This window comes from Salmo trutta, chromosome 23, assembly GCF_901001165.1.
Source record: "Salmo trutta chromosome 23, fSalTru1.1, whole genome shotgun sequence".
NCBI lineage: Eukaryota > Metazoa > Chordata > Actinopteri > Salmoniformes > Salmonidae > Salmo > Salmo trutta.
The window spans coordinates 9,966,675-9,981,180 of record NC_042979.1 but is presented as its reverse complement, the minus strand read 5'-3'; the positions used below and the strand labels follow the sequence as shown (position 1 = coordinate 9,981,180).

Here is a 14,506-nt window from a genome sequence, read left to right as displayed (position 1 = left end):
ATGTCACTTGTTAAATCCACTTCAAATCAATGTAGATGAAGGGGAGGAGACATGTTTAAAGAATGATTTTTAAGCCTTGAGACATGGATTGTGTGTGTGTGCCATTCAGAGGGTGACAAAATATTTAAGTGCCTTTGAACGGGGTATGGTAGTAGGTGCACCGGTTTGTGTCAAGAACTGCAACACTGCTGGGTTTTTCACGCTCAACAGTTTACCTTGCGTGTCAGGAATGGTCCACCATCCAAAGGACATCCAGCCAACTTAACACAACTGAGGGAAGCTTTGGAGTGGAATGCTTGACACCTTATAGCGTCCGTGCCCAAACTAATTGAGGCTGTTCTGAGGGCAAAAAGGGGTGCAACTCAATATTAGGAAAGTGTTCCTAATGTTTTGGAAACTCAGTGTGTGGAAGATAGAGTGCTGCTCTATTGTCCAAGTCAAATTTCCCCTCAGGGACAATAACGTATATCATGTTCTTCTCTATAACATGGAATACGAAGAATAACACCAGAACCAAAGTTTAATTTTGTTCCCTATTAAAGCAACAGCATTCAATACTCAACTGAGCTAGAACTGCACATTACTGAACAAACACCCTCACCCAGAGTACAAATGGTAAGATCATTTATTGAGAGCTTTAACAACATGAATACAAAACACAGTGAAAACTTAAACTGCTGAAAGTTGGCTAAAAGAAAAGGTGGTATGCAGCTGTGTACCATTTGAATGTCTATGTTGACCTGGATACCATGCTTTAACAATATTGATGCTAAACTATAGTGGAAAGCTGTGCCTGAACAGAACATACTGGAAGGCTTTTAGCAATGCAACACAAACACACAGGAACGTAAACAAGGAACACAAACAGCTGATAATGGTCATTATAGAGGCAATAGAGTGCTATTTCATGCTTGACCGAGGTGGGTTGTTGGTGAGAATATGGTGGTCGCATACATACAGCTAGGTGCATGGAAACAGGACTGAAACTGATGTAGACTATTTGTAGAGTATTATACTACATTACAGGGATTTACATAAAAAACTGCTAGGCACTTGTCCGAAGATTCTTATTACTTGCCCCAAATGTTTTTATTTGCTATTTACATGCAGAAGTGCCATGTATTGCCTGCCTTTCCCCTACACATAGGGGGGAATCAGAAAGATCAGTACTGGAATTTTTTGTCTTTTCAAAAAATACGAGGCTGGCTAAACTTGCCTGACTATAAATGCAATAAATTGTCTGTCTTTCACTTAAACAAAATCGGGAGAAACCAGAAAGATCAGTTTTAGGCTACTGGAATTATTTGCAGTTTGGTTATATTCACACATCAAAAAAATAAATAATAATCACCTGCCTAATGGGGAAACCTCAGTGCAGGCTCAACTTGTGTGACTGCTAAAGTCACTTGCCCAAGGAAATAGGGTAACCCTTGATGTTAAACCCTGGTATTATATATTCTAGATTGTACAGATGCACATCTCAGCTGTGTAGGAATGCCAAAGCATCAGCCACATAATCCTGTGCCAGTCTATAGGTCTGACACAGGTCATTCGTAAATTGAGAAATTAAACATTTCAGCGCTTGACTTAAATCTCGGATCTTCAGTTCTGACACGTTAAAATGATCAAAATGAAGAAAAAACCCCAGCAGAAACCCCATTCTCACGATAGGACTGAGTCATGACATTTCATGAGGGTTATTTTCTTTCTTTCTTTCGATCATTACTGTCCGGTTTACTCACTTCCTTATTCCCATGAATCTCTTCTCCTTCTTTAAGGACGTAAACTAGCAGGTCAACCCCAAAAAATTATGTAATGAGGGAGAAGAGCAAACCTATTTCAAATCAATCATTTTTTAATTCAGCAAAGTGGGCGCCTTAAAGCAGAGATATACACCTAACTTCTGACCTCTTCATCTCCAAATAGTGTCTAAGGAGCCAAGGTCCTTTTTCAAAGCACAAACACAGGCACACACAAAGGCACCAACACGCACGCACTCACACACACTTCAATAATGTCATTTTTGTGGGTCACTTCCGGCATCCGACTTCCCTTCCTCTCTCCACTTCCTAGTTGTGTCCTCTCTACTTCCCCCTTTTGGACCGCCCCCTGCGGCCTCTGCCTATGGCGGAGGGTCCTGGGGCGGGAGTGGCTGCTGCGCCAATGTTGATGCTTCCTTCCTGTATCTCAGTCCTGGTCTCTGGAGGAAGACCTTCTATCTGCTGCTGGGTCTCCAGGTAAAACATGACATCTCTCAGCTGCTCCTGGAGCTCGGCTATCACCCCGTCCTTACGCTCGCCTGGAGGAGGGAGATAGGAGAGACTTGTCATTTAGATAATATTGTCATCCATTACACTCCCAGATAAAGATTATGTCCACAAAGTAGGGCTCTAGTCTCCCTGTGACTCACCCGTCTCTCTCGCCTTGCGTTCCTCCTCGGCCAGCTGGGCCTGTAGTTGAACCTGATTGGCTCTCAGACAGCGGTTCATTTCCTGTTCCTCCTTCAGCTCATGACCAAGCTTTGTCACACGGGTCGACAGCTGACCACACCTGGGGGGGGGGGGGGGGGGTACGACATACAGCATGGATATGTACCTAACACCTACAGGTAGATGGTGCTACCAAAACACACAGATTCTCAATAACAACTTCTCTCCTTTCTCCCAACTACTTTAGAGAGAATGATGATGTACAGCATGACTATGTACCTACAATCCACAAGCAGATTGTACTGATTCTAAAATTCTACTGTGTCAGGATGATTGACAGCTGCCGTGTGAGAGGCTCCACCTACTTCTTGTCCATGCTCTGTTTGTCCTTGGCCAGCTCTCCCAGCCGACGCTCCAGGTTATCACAGCGATCTATGGTCTCCTTAAACTTGGCCTTCATGTTGTTGATCTAAAAAACACACACAGGGCATGAGCGTACGCACACACCAAGCACACATGAACCAGACATTCAGCTGGACAGATGCGTACACACACACACATACACTCCGAACACATGTTCACACTGAATCAGGCACCTACCTCCTCCGCTGTGTCCTTCTCCAGGTGAACTATCTTATTCTCCCAGTAAATGCGCTGGGACTCCAGTTGACTCGTTAGCAGGTAAGAATACTGCAGGAAGAGGAAAGATCATTCTGGGGGAGACAAATCGTCTTTAACACGTGTGTTAACTAACAATAGGTCACACTTTTTTTTTGCCATATTATATAACACATCAAACTTTAAGTTGATGTTGTTACATTAGAATGAAAAATAGGGTGTCACACACACACACACAAACTTGTTTTACTATCCTTGTGGGAACTAAAAAACGGATTCCCATTCAAAATCGGATTTTCCCTAACACTTAACCTAACCCCTAAACCAGTGGTTCTCAAACTAACAGTTGCCTGATATGACAATGTAGTTGAAGGAAAATTTCCAAAATTATACACCAAAAAAACATATCATCTTAGTATCTCAAAATCATTGTAATGTGGTTAACCTTAAGAATCTAAATGAAAGCTACTCAGCGTGCCCTTAGATCATGGGAAAAGGCCGCTTGAATCATTCCCATGGTGAATGGCTAGGCCCGCTAGGATATGAAACCACACACTATTACAGAGACTTTGATATTACCGGCCTCAATTGATATGGTGAAAACAATGTGGGGAGGCAGAGGCACATAAAAATCACATTGATACCTTTGTCAGATATCACTGTTAAACTAAGAATTGATGCTATTGCTAGCAAGTGAGAAATAACTGTCTGAACGACTCAAACTCCCCAGTTTACGCTCTCCAAATGGACGTTGGCTTTGAGGGCCCGAGATGTCCATGCATTGACTTTTGTTCGGGGGATGCTATTCACGAGGACATATTGTTCTGTCTCATGATTCCCGAGCATGAAATAGGGCACAGAGGATGTTCAGTGTGCCGCATGGCTATATTGACGAAAAACGGATTCCATGGGATCAAATGGTGGGCTTTTTCACAGATGGACCTCCATCCATGGCGGGAAGGCGGGCAGGCCTGTGTCTCCCTCTGCCATATGGACGCATTGTATGATGCACCGAGAGCAACTGGCAGAAAAAAAGCTGAGCACAGAACGCGGAGATACACTGCAGCAGGTAACTTCGATTGTAAACTAAGAATTCTTATTAGAGAGTCTTTCAAAAGCGAACCATGCCCCCTTCCCTCGGCTGTGCAGGTTTCGAACAGAAAACAGCATCAGTAAGTGTCCCACACCAGTGATGACTGCTCACCTCCAACGCTTGGAAGAGCACTTTGGGACCTACTTCCCAATCCGTTTGACTGTGATCCTGGCTCAGTCAACATGTCGGTAAGTGAAATCCAACAGCTGATCGAGCTGTCATTGTGACTGAATGCCGCAGACAACGCATTCACGAGTCACTACGGAGGAGTTTTGGTTCCTGAGTCAAAGTGAACAACACCCTGCCATCTCCCTTAGAGTAGGACGGTAACAGTAACTGTCGACCACGCCCCCTGACTTTGAGAAGCTCTGACTCGACATGCATCAATCACACCCACCTCATTAGTGGCGGTGAGATAAGAGACAGTATGTCAGACTCATTTGCAACTGACTGTCATAGCCCCACATTAAAAGTATGCGATGGTGAATTGAGAAGACAATCAGAAATACTGTTCGAATTGACTGCCATAGTCCCAAATAAAAAAAGTTAACATTGGCTGTTAATTACATACTTTTTTCCACATGGTTGTGTTCACAACAATTTTCAGATATCAAAATGGGGTCGTGGGCCCCCCAAAAACTTTGGACCACCTAAAATAGCCTATTTCCTTGTGGGAACCGGCAAATGTCCCCCTTTGTCCGATATTTCCTTGTTTTACTATCCTTGTGAGGACTTCTAGTCCCCACAAGGATAGTAAAACCAGAAACACACACACACCTCTAATTGCAGAGCGTCTATCTTCTCCTCATGGCAGGTTTCTCCTTCACACCCGTACTGAACCATCTTCCCATCAGTCTTACTGGCCACCAGCCTGTGAACATAGTTATCTACAATACGCATCCACAATCAGTTAAGCACCTTTGCAATGCTACACACAGCGGTTTATACACATTGGCATTTACAAAACACAGACAGAAGTCTGAACTCCCCATAGTCTGCTGTACCTCCAGCATAGTCCCAGACACGGTGGTTAGTGAGCTGCATGGCGTACGTGTGCTGCGTCTCTTCAAAGTGTTTGTAGGCATGACGACTGACGTAGCGACCACAGCCAATATGACCACAGATCAGACAGATCCACAGGTTCTGGAGAGAGAGGGACGTAGGAGGGAAAACATGAACCAGGGGGAGGGGCGTAGGAGGGAAAACATGAACCAGGGGGAGGGAAAACATGAACCAGGGGGAGGGACGTAGGAGGGAAAACATGAACCAGGGGGAGGGACGTAGGAGGGAAAACATGAACCAGGGGGAGGGACGTAGGAGGGAAAACATGAACCAGGGGGAGGGACGTAGGAGGGAAAACATGAACCAGGGGGAGGGGCGTAGGAGGGAAAACATGAACCAGGGGGAGGGGCGTAGGAGGGAAAACATGAACCAGGGAGGTGCGTAGGAGGGAAACCATGAACCAGGGGGAGGGGCGTAGGAGGGAAAACATGAACCAGGGGGAGGGGCGTAGGAGGGAAAACATGAACCAGGGGGAGGGGCGTAGGAGGGAAAACATGAACCAGGGGGAGGGGCGTAGGAGGGAAAACATGAACCAGGGAGGGGCGTAGGAGGGAAAACATGAACCAGGGAGGGGCGTAGGAGCGAAACCATGAACCAGGGGGAGGGGCGTAGGAGGGAAAACATGAACCAGGGGGAGGGGCGTAGGAGGGAAAATATGAACCAGGGGGAGGGAAAACATGAACCAGGGGGAGGGGCGTAAGAGGGAAAACATTAGCCGTGCTCATTTTTTTACACCAATAGCCACTGTAAATGACGGGAGTACCTTTAGAGGTATGCAAATGTATGTCGTTTTAGTATGTAAATAATGTTTACTTCCTGTACGCCACATTCAAAGCACTTGTTCTCCTCTACAGGCTCTGGGGTCTGGCAGTACCGACACACAGGACAGCTGGAACAGAACAGTCAACACCTTTAAACACACATCAAAACTACCAGCTACCACTTTTTTTGTCCCCATGCTAAAACACAATGCCATATTGTTCAAATGTCGTGTCAAAAAAGGACCCATCCAAAACCCAGGGATAAAACAGCAGCACATGACGATGATTCACTGCCCAGAGAGAGGAAGGATGGAGAAAGAAACACAAGGCCATGTTGTGAGTAGGGCCGAGATGATACCAGTATCGCGATACTCGTTAGTATCCCGGCAAGGAAACAAAACACGAAAACAGCCCTAATGTTGGAAACAAACATTATTATGTTGTCATCCAGAGTCACATTTTTGTATTTTCCAAGCTATGGCACACAATATTTTACAAACAGCAGGTTCTTAAAGGACCAAAGAGTGAGGTTTGCTTTGCGTTTTCATTCTTGCCATGGAAAAAAATATGGCGATACTGGTAACGTCCCGGCCCTAGTTGCAAGTTGAATCAGGCCGAAGTACTCACGAGGCGTCCTCCCAGCGTTGCAGACACAGGCTGTGGAAGCTGTGGTTACAGAGTGTAGTGAGAACCCCGTTCACCGACTCATCCATCCTCTCCAGACACACGGTACACTTAGGGAGCTCTGTCAGCTCCATCACTGGAAGACTGGCGCCCTGAGGGTGGGTGAGAAAGATTATAATCCATATCCTGCAGATACACTGCTAAGACAGTCTTTAAAGGGACTAGTGTACATACTGCACCTGCTCAGACTTGATGACCTCGGCTCTCTCCACATAGACCAGCTGGCAGACTGCGTCCTCTATGGAGTTGAATGTACGGCCATTACACGCTGTGTAGAAACTATCTGCGTCAGCCTGGAGAGGGGGTAGAGAGAAAGGTGAGAGAGAGAGAGGCCCGAATAAATAATTACACAGTTCATAAGCAGACCTTAAAACACAACAAAAACGCAGTGTTCTATGATCTTACACATCTCACCTGGCTACTAAACTTAATCAGCACCATGTACTGGTTAGGGGTGGGGTCTCGTATGATCTTCATGTGCTCCATGACGTCATAGAAAGGTGCCACAAACTTCATGAGGTCGTGGCTGGTCATGGTGGAGGGGACGGTCAGGATACACAGCATGGCACTGCGACGCACATCCTCCGTCAGGGATGTCATCTTGCTGCGAGGGGACAGACAGGGGAAACCAAATTGTCTCAATGCTAGTGAGATACCTTGTCAATAAATCCTATATTTGGTATACTGTAGTCAAAGGATAGACTATGTATGCATGTACACTGAACAAAAATATAAAAAACGCAACATGCAACAATTTCAAAGATTTTACTGAGTTACAGTTCATATAAGGAAATCTGTCAATTGAAATAAATTCATTAGACCCTAACCTATGGATTCCACATGACTGGGAATACAGATATGCATCTCTTGGTCAAAGATGCCTTTAAGAAAAGGTAAGGGTGTGGATCAGAAAACCAGTCAGTATCTGGTGTGACCACCATTTGCCTCATGCAGCGCGGCACATCTCCTTCTCATAGAATTGATCAGGCTGTTGATTGTGGAATGATGTCCCACTCCTCTTCAATGGCTGTGTGAAGTTGCTGGATATTGGCGGTAACTGGAACACACCATCGATCCAGAGCATTCCAAACATGCTCAATGGGTGACAAGCATGGTGAGTATGCAGGCCATGGAAGAACTGGGACATTTTCAGCATCCAGGAATAGTGTACAGATCAGCATGGGACTGTGCATTATCATGCTGAAACATGGGGTGATGAATGGCACGACAATGGGCCTCAGGATCTTATCACGGTATCTCTGTGCATTTCAATTGCCATCGATAAAATACAATTGTGTTCATTGTTTGTAGCTTATGCCTGCCCATACCATAACCCCACTGCCACCATGGGGCAACTCAGCAAACCGCTCACTCATTTTTACATTTACATTTTAGTCATTTAGCAGACGCTCTTATCCAGAGCGACTTACAGTAGTGAAGGCATACATTTCATTTTCATTTCATACATTTTTTTTTTTTCGTACTTGGCCCCCCGTGGGAATCGAACCCACAACCCTGGCGTTGCAAACACCATGCTCTACCAACTGAGCTACGGGGAAGGCTCACACAACGCCATACACGCTGTCTGCCATCTGCCCAGTACAATTGAAACCGGCATTCATCCTTGAAGAGCACACTTCTCCAGCATGCCAGTGGCCATCGAAGGGGAGTATTTTCCCACTGAAGTCGGTTACGACACGCCAAACTGCAGTCAGTTGAAGACCCTGGTGAGGACGATGAGCACGCAGATGGTTTCTGACAGTTTGTGCAGAAATTCTTTGGTTGTGCACACCCTCAATTTCATCAGCTGTGCGGCTGGCTGGTCTCAGACAATCCCGCAGGTGAAAAAGCCAGATGTGGAGGTCCTGGGCTGGTGTGGTTACACGTGGTCTGCGGTTGTGAAGCCGGATGGACGTACTGTCAAATTCCCTAAAACGACGAAGGCGGATTATGGTAGAGAAATTGACATTCAATTATCTGGCAACAGCTCTGGTGGACATTCCTGCAGTCATCATGCCAATTGTACGCTCCCTCAAAACATGAGACATCTGTGGCATTGTGTTGTGTTTCAAAACTGCACAAGAGTGGCCTTTTATTGTCCCCAGCAAAAGGTGCACCTGTGTAATGATCATGCTGTTTAATCAGCTTCTTGATATGCCACACCTGTCAGGTGTATGGATTATCTTGGCAAAGGAGAAATGCCCACTAACAGGGATGTAAACAAATTTGATCACAAAATTTGAGCGAAATAAGCTTTTAGTGTGTATGGAACATTTCTGGGATCTTCTATTTCAGCTCATGAAACATGGGAGCAACACTTTACATGTTGCGTTTATATTTTTATTCAGTATGTTTTTGTTCAGTATGTATGTATGTATAGTTGAAGTCGGAAGTCATGCAGGTAGGCATGGTCTCTTACTATGCAGCTGAAGTTGGAAGTTTACATACACCTCAGCCAAATACATTTAAACTCAGTTTTTCACAATTCCTGACATTTAATCCTAGTAAAAATTCCCTGTCTTAGGTCAGTTAGGATCACCACTTTATTTTAAGAATGTGAAATGTCAGAATAATAGGAGAGAGAATTATTCATTTCAGCTTTTATTTCTTTCATCACATTCCCAGTGGCTCAGAAGTTTACATACACTCAATTAGTATTTGATAGCATTGCCTTAAATTGTTTAACTTGGGTCAAACATTTCAGGTAGCCTTCCACAAGCTTCCCACAATAAGTTGGGTGAATTTTGGCCCATTCCACTGACAGAGATGGTGTAACTGAGTCAGGTTTGTAGGCCTCCTTACTCGCAAACGCTTTTTCAGTTCTGCCCACAAATTTTCTATAGGATGAGGTCAGGGCTTTGTGATGGCCACTCCAATACCTTGACTTTGTTGTCCTTAAGCCATTTGCCACAACTTTGGAATTATGCTTGGGGTCACTGTCCATTTGGAAGACCCATTTGCGACAAAGCTTTAACTTCCTGACTGATGTCTTGAGATGTAGCTTCAATATATCCACATAACTTTCCTTCTCATGATGCCATCTATTTTGTGAATTTCACCAGTCCCTCCTGCAGCAAAGAACCCCCACAACATAATGCTGCCACCCCCATGCTTCATGGTTGGGATGGTGTTCTTTGGCTTGCAAGCCTCCCCCTTTTTCCAACAAACATAATGATGGTCATTATGGCCAAACAGTTATATTTTTGTTTCATCAGACCAGAGGACATTTCTCCAAAAAGTAAAATTTTTGTCCCCATGTGCAGTTGCAAACTGTAGTCTGGCTTTTTTTAATGGTGGTTTTGGAGCAGTGGCTTTTTCCTTGCTGAGCGGCCTTTCAGGTTATGTCGATATAGGACTCGTTTTACTGTGGATATAGATACTTTTGTACCCGTTTCCTCCAGCATCTTCACAAGGTCCTTTGCTGTTGTTCTTGGATTGATTTGCACATTTCGCACCAAAGTACATTCATCTCTAGGAGACAGAACGCGTCTCCTTCCTTAGCAGTATGACGGCTGCGTGGTCCCATGGTGTTTATACTTGAGTACTATTGTTTGTACAGATGAACGTGGTACCTTCAGGCATTAGGAAATTTCTTCCAACGTTGAACCAGACTTGTATAGGTCTACAATTTCTTTTCTGAGGTCTTGGCTGACTTCTTTTGATTTTCCCATGATGTCAAGCAGAGAGGCACTGCGTTTGAAGGTAGGCCTTGAAATATATCCACAGGTACACCTCCAATTGACTCAAATGATGTCAATTAGCATTTTTGAAGCTTCTAAAGCCATGACATCATTTTCTGGAATTTTCCAAGCTGTTTAAAAGGCACAGTCAACTTAGTGTATGTAAACTTCTGACCCACTGGAATTGTGATACAGTGAATTATACATGAAATAATCTGTCTGTAAACAATTGTCGGAAAAATGACTTGTGTCATGCACAAAGTAGATGTCCTAACCGACTTGCCAAAACTATAGTTTGTTAACAAGAAATTTGTGGAGTGGTTGAAAAACGAGTTTTAATGACTCCAACCTAAGTGTATGTAAACTTCCGATTTCAACTATAACATATACATATATATATATATATATATATATATATATATATATATATATATATATATACATATATATATACATATATACATATACATAATATATATATATATATATATATATATATACACATACATACATACACACACACAATTTAGCAGCCGCTTTTATCCGATGGGACTTAGTCATGCGTGCATACATTTTACATATGGGTGGTCCCGAACCCACTATCCTGACATTGCAAGCGCCATGCTCTACCAACTGAGCTAGTCTACTAAATGACTGAAATGTTATTGAAATATAAAGCCACGGGGTTTAGACCGAGTGCTGCATATAGCAGTAGAGACTCACTTGGTCTTGTAGAGGTGCATGATGCCGTGGACTATCTCCACTGAGGGGTTTCCACTGAAGAAGGAGATCTGGTCTGGAAGATGCTTGGAGGGCGAGTCTGGAGCCGTCTCTGTGCCATCGGCACTGTCCTCTGTAGTGCCCTCATTAGGGTCCCTCTCGCCTGGTTGATTCTCTAGAGGGCAGGCTCCTCCACCCTCCTCTCCCTCTGCCCCAGTCTGCTCAACCTTTCCTTTATCTACAGAGCAGAGATCAGGTTTAACTAGAGATTTCTATTCCTATGAAGTCTGACAGACAGATATTCACAGCTGTATTTTCTTTATGAAATCTCAGAATATGTCATATCCCAACCCTTATAAAAAAAAACACACTCAACATTTATTACAGCATTATTAAACCCCAACAATCAATAATACATTGGTTTGTGTACAGAATTGCATTCATTATATATATAATCCATATAGCTATACACCCTAATTTTTACCAGGGTTGGGTGCGATAGTCTCGATGACCATGTCTCCCATGGCTCTGCTGCCGATGTGCTGGTGTAGGACTGCTGCTCTCTCCAGCTCTGTCTTCCCACTCAGAGAAAGCCTGGCTGAGCCCAGAGCTTTCTCCTGCAAATCCTCCTCTGACATATCCTCAGCTACAGGGGCAGAGAGGGGGACAGGTAGAAAGAGGGAGACCAGACAAACACAAAGCATCAACTTCTGGAACAATACAATACCTATTATCATCATCCAAAACAGTGTGTGTATGTGTGTCGATAATTTGCCATAATGGCTGAGTCACTGAAGTTACTCTGAGCCAAATGTGTTCCAGAAAACGTAACCTGAGCAGGTCTCTACTGCTTAGAGAGAGTGACTTGCTCTGATGCTGAGGCTCAGAATATGACATGTTTTAGCCTAGCTAGTTCTCATGCTCCTAGTCCTCATACTCCTGTGAGGAAGAGTGCAAAAAGAAACACAATTTGTCACTGTGGACTAGCTAATTAACAGTTGCTAGCTAACTAGCATCTAGCAAGTTGGTGACGTTGGTAGTAAATCTGAAATGATTAAACTCACCGGCGGTGTATTGGAAATTCCGTGGAGAGAGAGACTGGTCTGCGAGCTCCAGACGGATAACGACCAGTGATACACTCATGTGTTATGAAAGAATGACGATTCTTCTCTACGAAAAACCAAACAAAAAACAAAGACTGTCTGACAGCTAGCAAGTTACAGCTAACCTCGCCAGCAGCTACTTACGTGAGTATCTAAGTTAACAAGCCAAATGTCTGGCTAAAGAGAGGGATAATTTATGACGTTTAACGAAACACTAGCATGATGACTTTTTAACAATCACACACATACCACTGAATTATCAAAAAATATGTGTTTCAAGAATTCACCATTTAGCTACGAAAATGGATCTGACCCCGTGAGGAACCTCTTCCGGGTTACTAAATTGACGTCATAATAAAAACTGTTTGCCTAGGTATAATAATAATAACTAAAGAAGCACTGGAACTGCGTCCAAGATGTCCGACCGATGTTTAAGTTAATCTACTCACGTTCACATACACCGATTCATGGTATCGACTAGTTACCACAGCCACAAAGTTCAAATTGGCCTATTTCGTTCAAATTAATGAAAACCACAATTAATTTAAAGTTAGGCATACGGTTATCAGTGTGGTTTGGTTTCAAATCGGATCTTAAGAAGATAAATTATTACTTTGTGGCTGTGATTATGGATATACTGACAAGAGACAATTGGCCCAGCGTCGTCCGGGGTAGGCCGTCATTGTAAATAATAATTTGTTATTAACTGACTTGCCTAGTTAAATAAGGATTCCATAAAAAAAGAAGATACAAAAAATACATGTCTCTCCGCCCTATCAATGGGAGTCGTTGTCCACAAAGCGGCACGGCGCAGTGTTGCCAACACATTTTCAGAGGAAGTTGCTAGCGGCAGGTCGATTTGTTGCTAAATGAAATTGTGACGTCATTAAAGTGATGACGCTATTACCTAATAATGTAAAATTGCGTCATTACGTAGAATACACAATGACGTTACTCAAATTGACTGGCCATCTCGGCGAAAAATATGATTTGACATTTGTTAGTTTAGATTTGCTTGTTTATTATCACATTTTTATTTGTAAAAGTAATTTAATTTTATATGATCAGATATTTTATTTTTAAACACGACACATTGAATTTTTGAACAATTACACGTTACACATTATTGAACAATTACATTTGATTTATTTTGTTTTTAACTAGTAAACCTACACATTCTGAACAATTATAGTTTTAAGCAGTGTTTTGGTAGTTAACATGCTACCTAACTGATCAACAATTATAGGTACAAGCTAATAACAAGGTACACTGTATATGCTATCTTATTGAACAAGCAACTTAACTCAAATAATGACGTGTGTGCTAGGCATCTCTCTCCAGCTCTCTCCAGGTTGTTGTGCTGCTTGGTTTCCTCCAGATATTGCCACTGTTCTCGCTCACACTGCAGTGCACACTGCCACCATCAGCTGTGTGTCTCCGCCAGTTCCAGAAAGTCCACTCCTTGCATATGTATCGTAAATATGATGAATCATAGATTGGCAAGGAAATCCACTTCATCTTCACTGTCCAACTGATTTGTCACAGAGCTGGAACCAGCAGAAGAGGATGGAGTGGCCTTAAAGCTGTATGCTGCTGTGGTGCCAAATTCCTGCAGAACTTCACTTGGTAGTTCATGCTGGTAACAGGTACCACCAGCCAGCTTCAGTCCATACCGCACCAGGAGTATGGAGTTGAGAGTGTGCAGTGACATTATATTTCTTAACTTTGATTTGACCACACTCATTTGGCTGAATAGCCGTTCAACCTCCGCATTTGAGTGTGGCAAGGAGAGGGCAGCGAGTGCAGCTTTGCACAGTTCTTCAAATGGATTTGACCTGGAAGAGTCTGTGTAGTTATTCACTTCACTCCAAAACTCAAATGTATTTTCAGTTGAGTCCTACCTAAACAGACGGATGTTTCTTCATTGGGAATCAATTTGATCAATTGTATGGGGCTGGTATCCCAGTAGCTCAGCTCCTTTAATGATTTCGGTGGTGCCTTTATTGTGCTTTAGCGTTTCCTTAACACTGAACAAGGCCATGTTTCGGACGCCTTCTAGATCGTCTGGGAGCCTTGCTTGCAGCTCCTTGCTTAAAGCAACAATGTAGTTGATGCACCGTCTCCGAATTTCCTTTTTGTCCTCTGGCGCAAGACTGAGTTGGTACACCATGCTCTCGAAAAGGTACCCAAGGAATGGTGATGGACTGAGATGTCCATCAATGGCATCCCTCAGGACATACATTTTTGCCATAGGGTTGACTACTCTGCTGCAAATTGATGTTAAGAGGTGTACCAGATTGTCCAAAAGCTTGTTTCTGTTTGCTCTCTTTCAAATGACTTCACTGCAACTTGTACA

At 43.5% G+C, this 14,506-nt stretch overlaps 1 protein-coding gene across 1 annotated transcript; it reads right to left on the bottom strand.

Moving 5' to 3' along the window:
* Positions 1 to 607: 607 nt before the first annotated feature.
* Positions 608 to 12,694, bottom strand: LOC115159271 (BRCA1-associated protein). Its single transcript, XM_029708830.1, has 13 exons — positions 12,112 to 12,694; positions 11,532 to 11,693; positions 11,051 to 11,285; positions 7,062 to 7,251; positions 6,827 to 6,940; positions 6,591 to 6,739; positions 6,016 to 6,091; positions 5,145 to 5,283; positions 4,918 to 5,027; positions 3,030 to 3,119; positions 2,795 to 2,898; positions 2,411 to 2,550; positions 608 to 2,299 (listed from the first exon to the last, which is right to left on the bottom strand). The coding sequence occupies exons 1-13, from the start codon at positions 12,188 to 12,190 to the stop codon at positions 2,085 to 2,087; spliced, it is 1,803 nt and encodes a 600-aa protein (XP_029564690.1). The 5' UTR covers positions 12,191 to 12,694; the 3' UTR covers positions 608 to 2,084.
* Between the last annotated feature and the right edge of the window lie 1,812 nt (positions 12,695 to 14,506).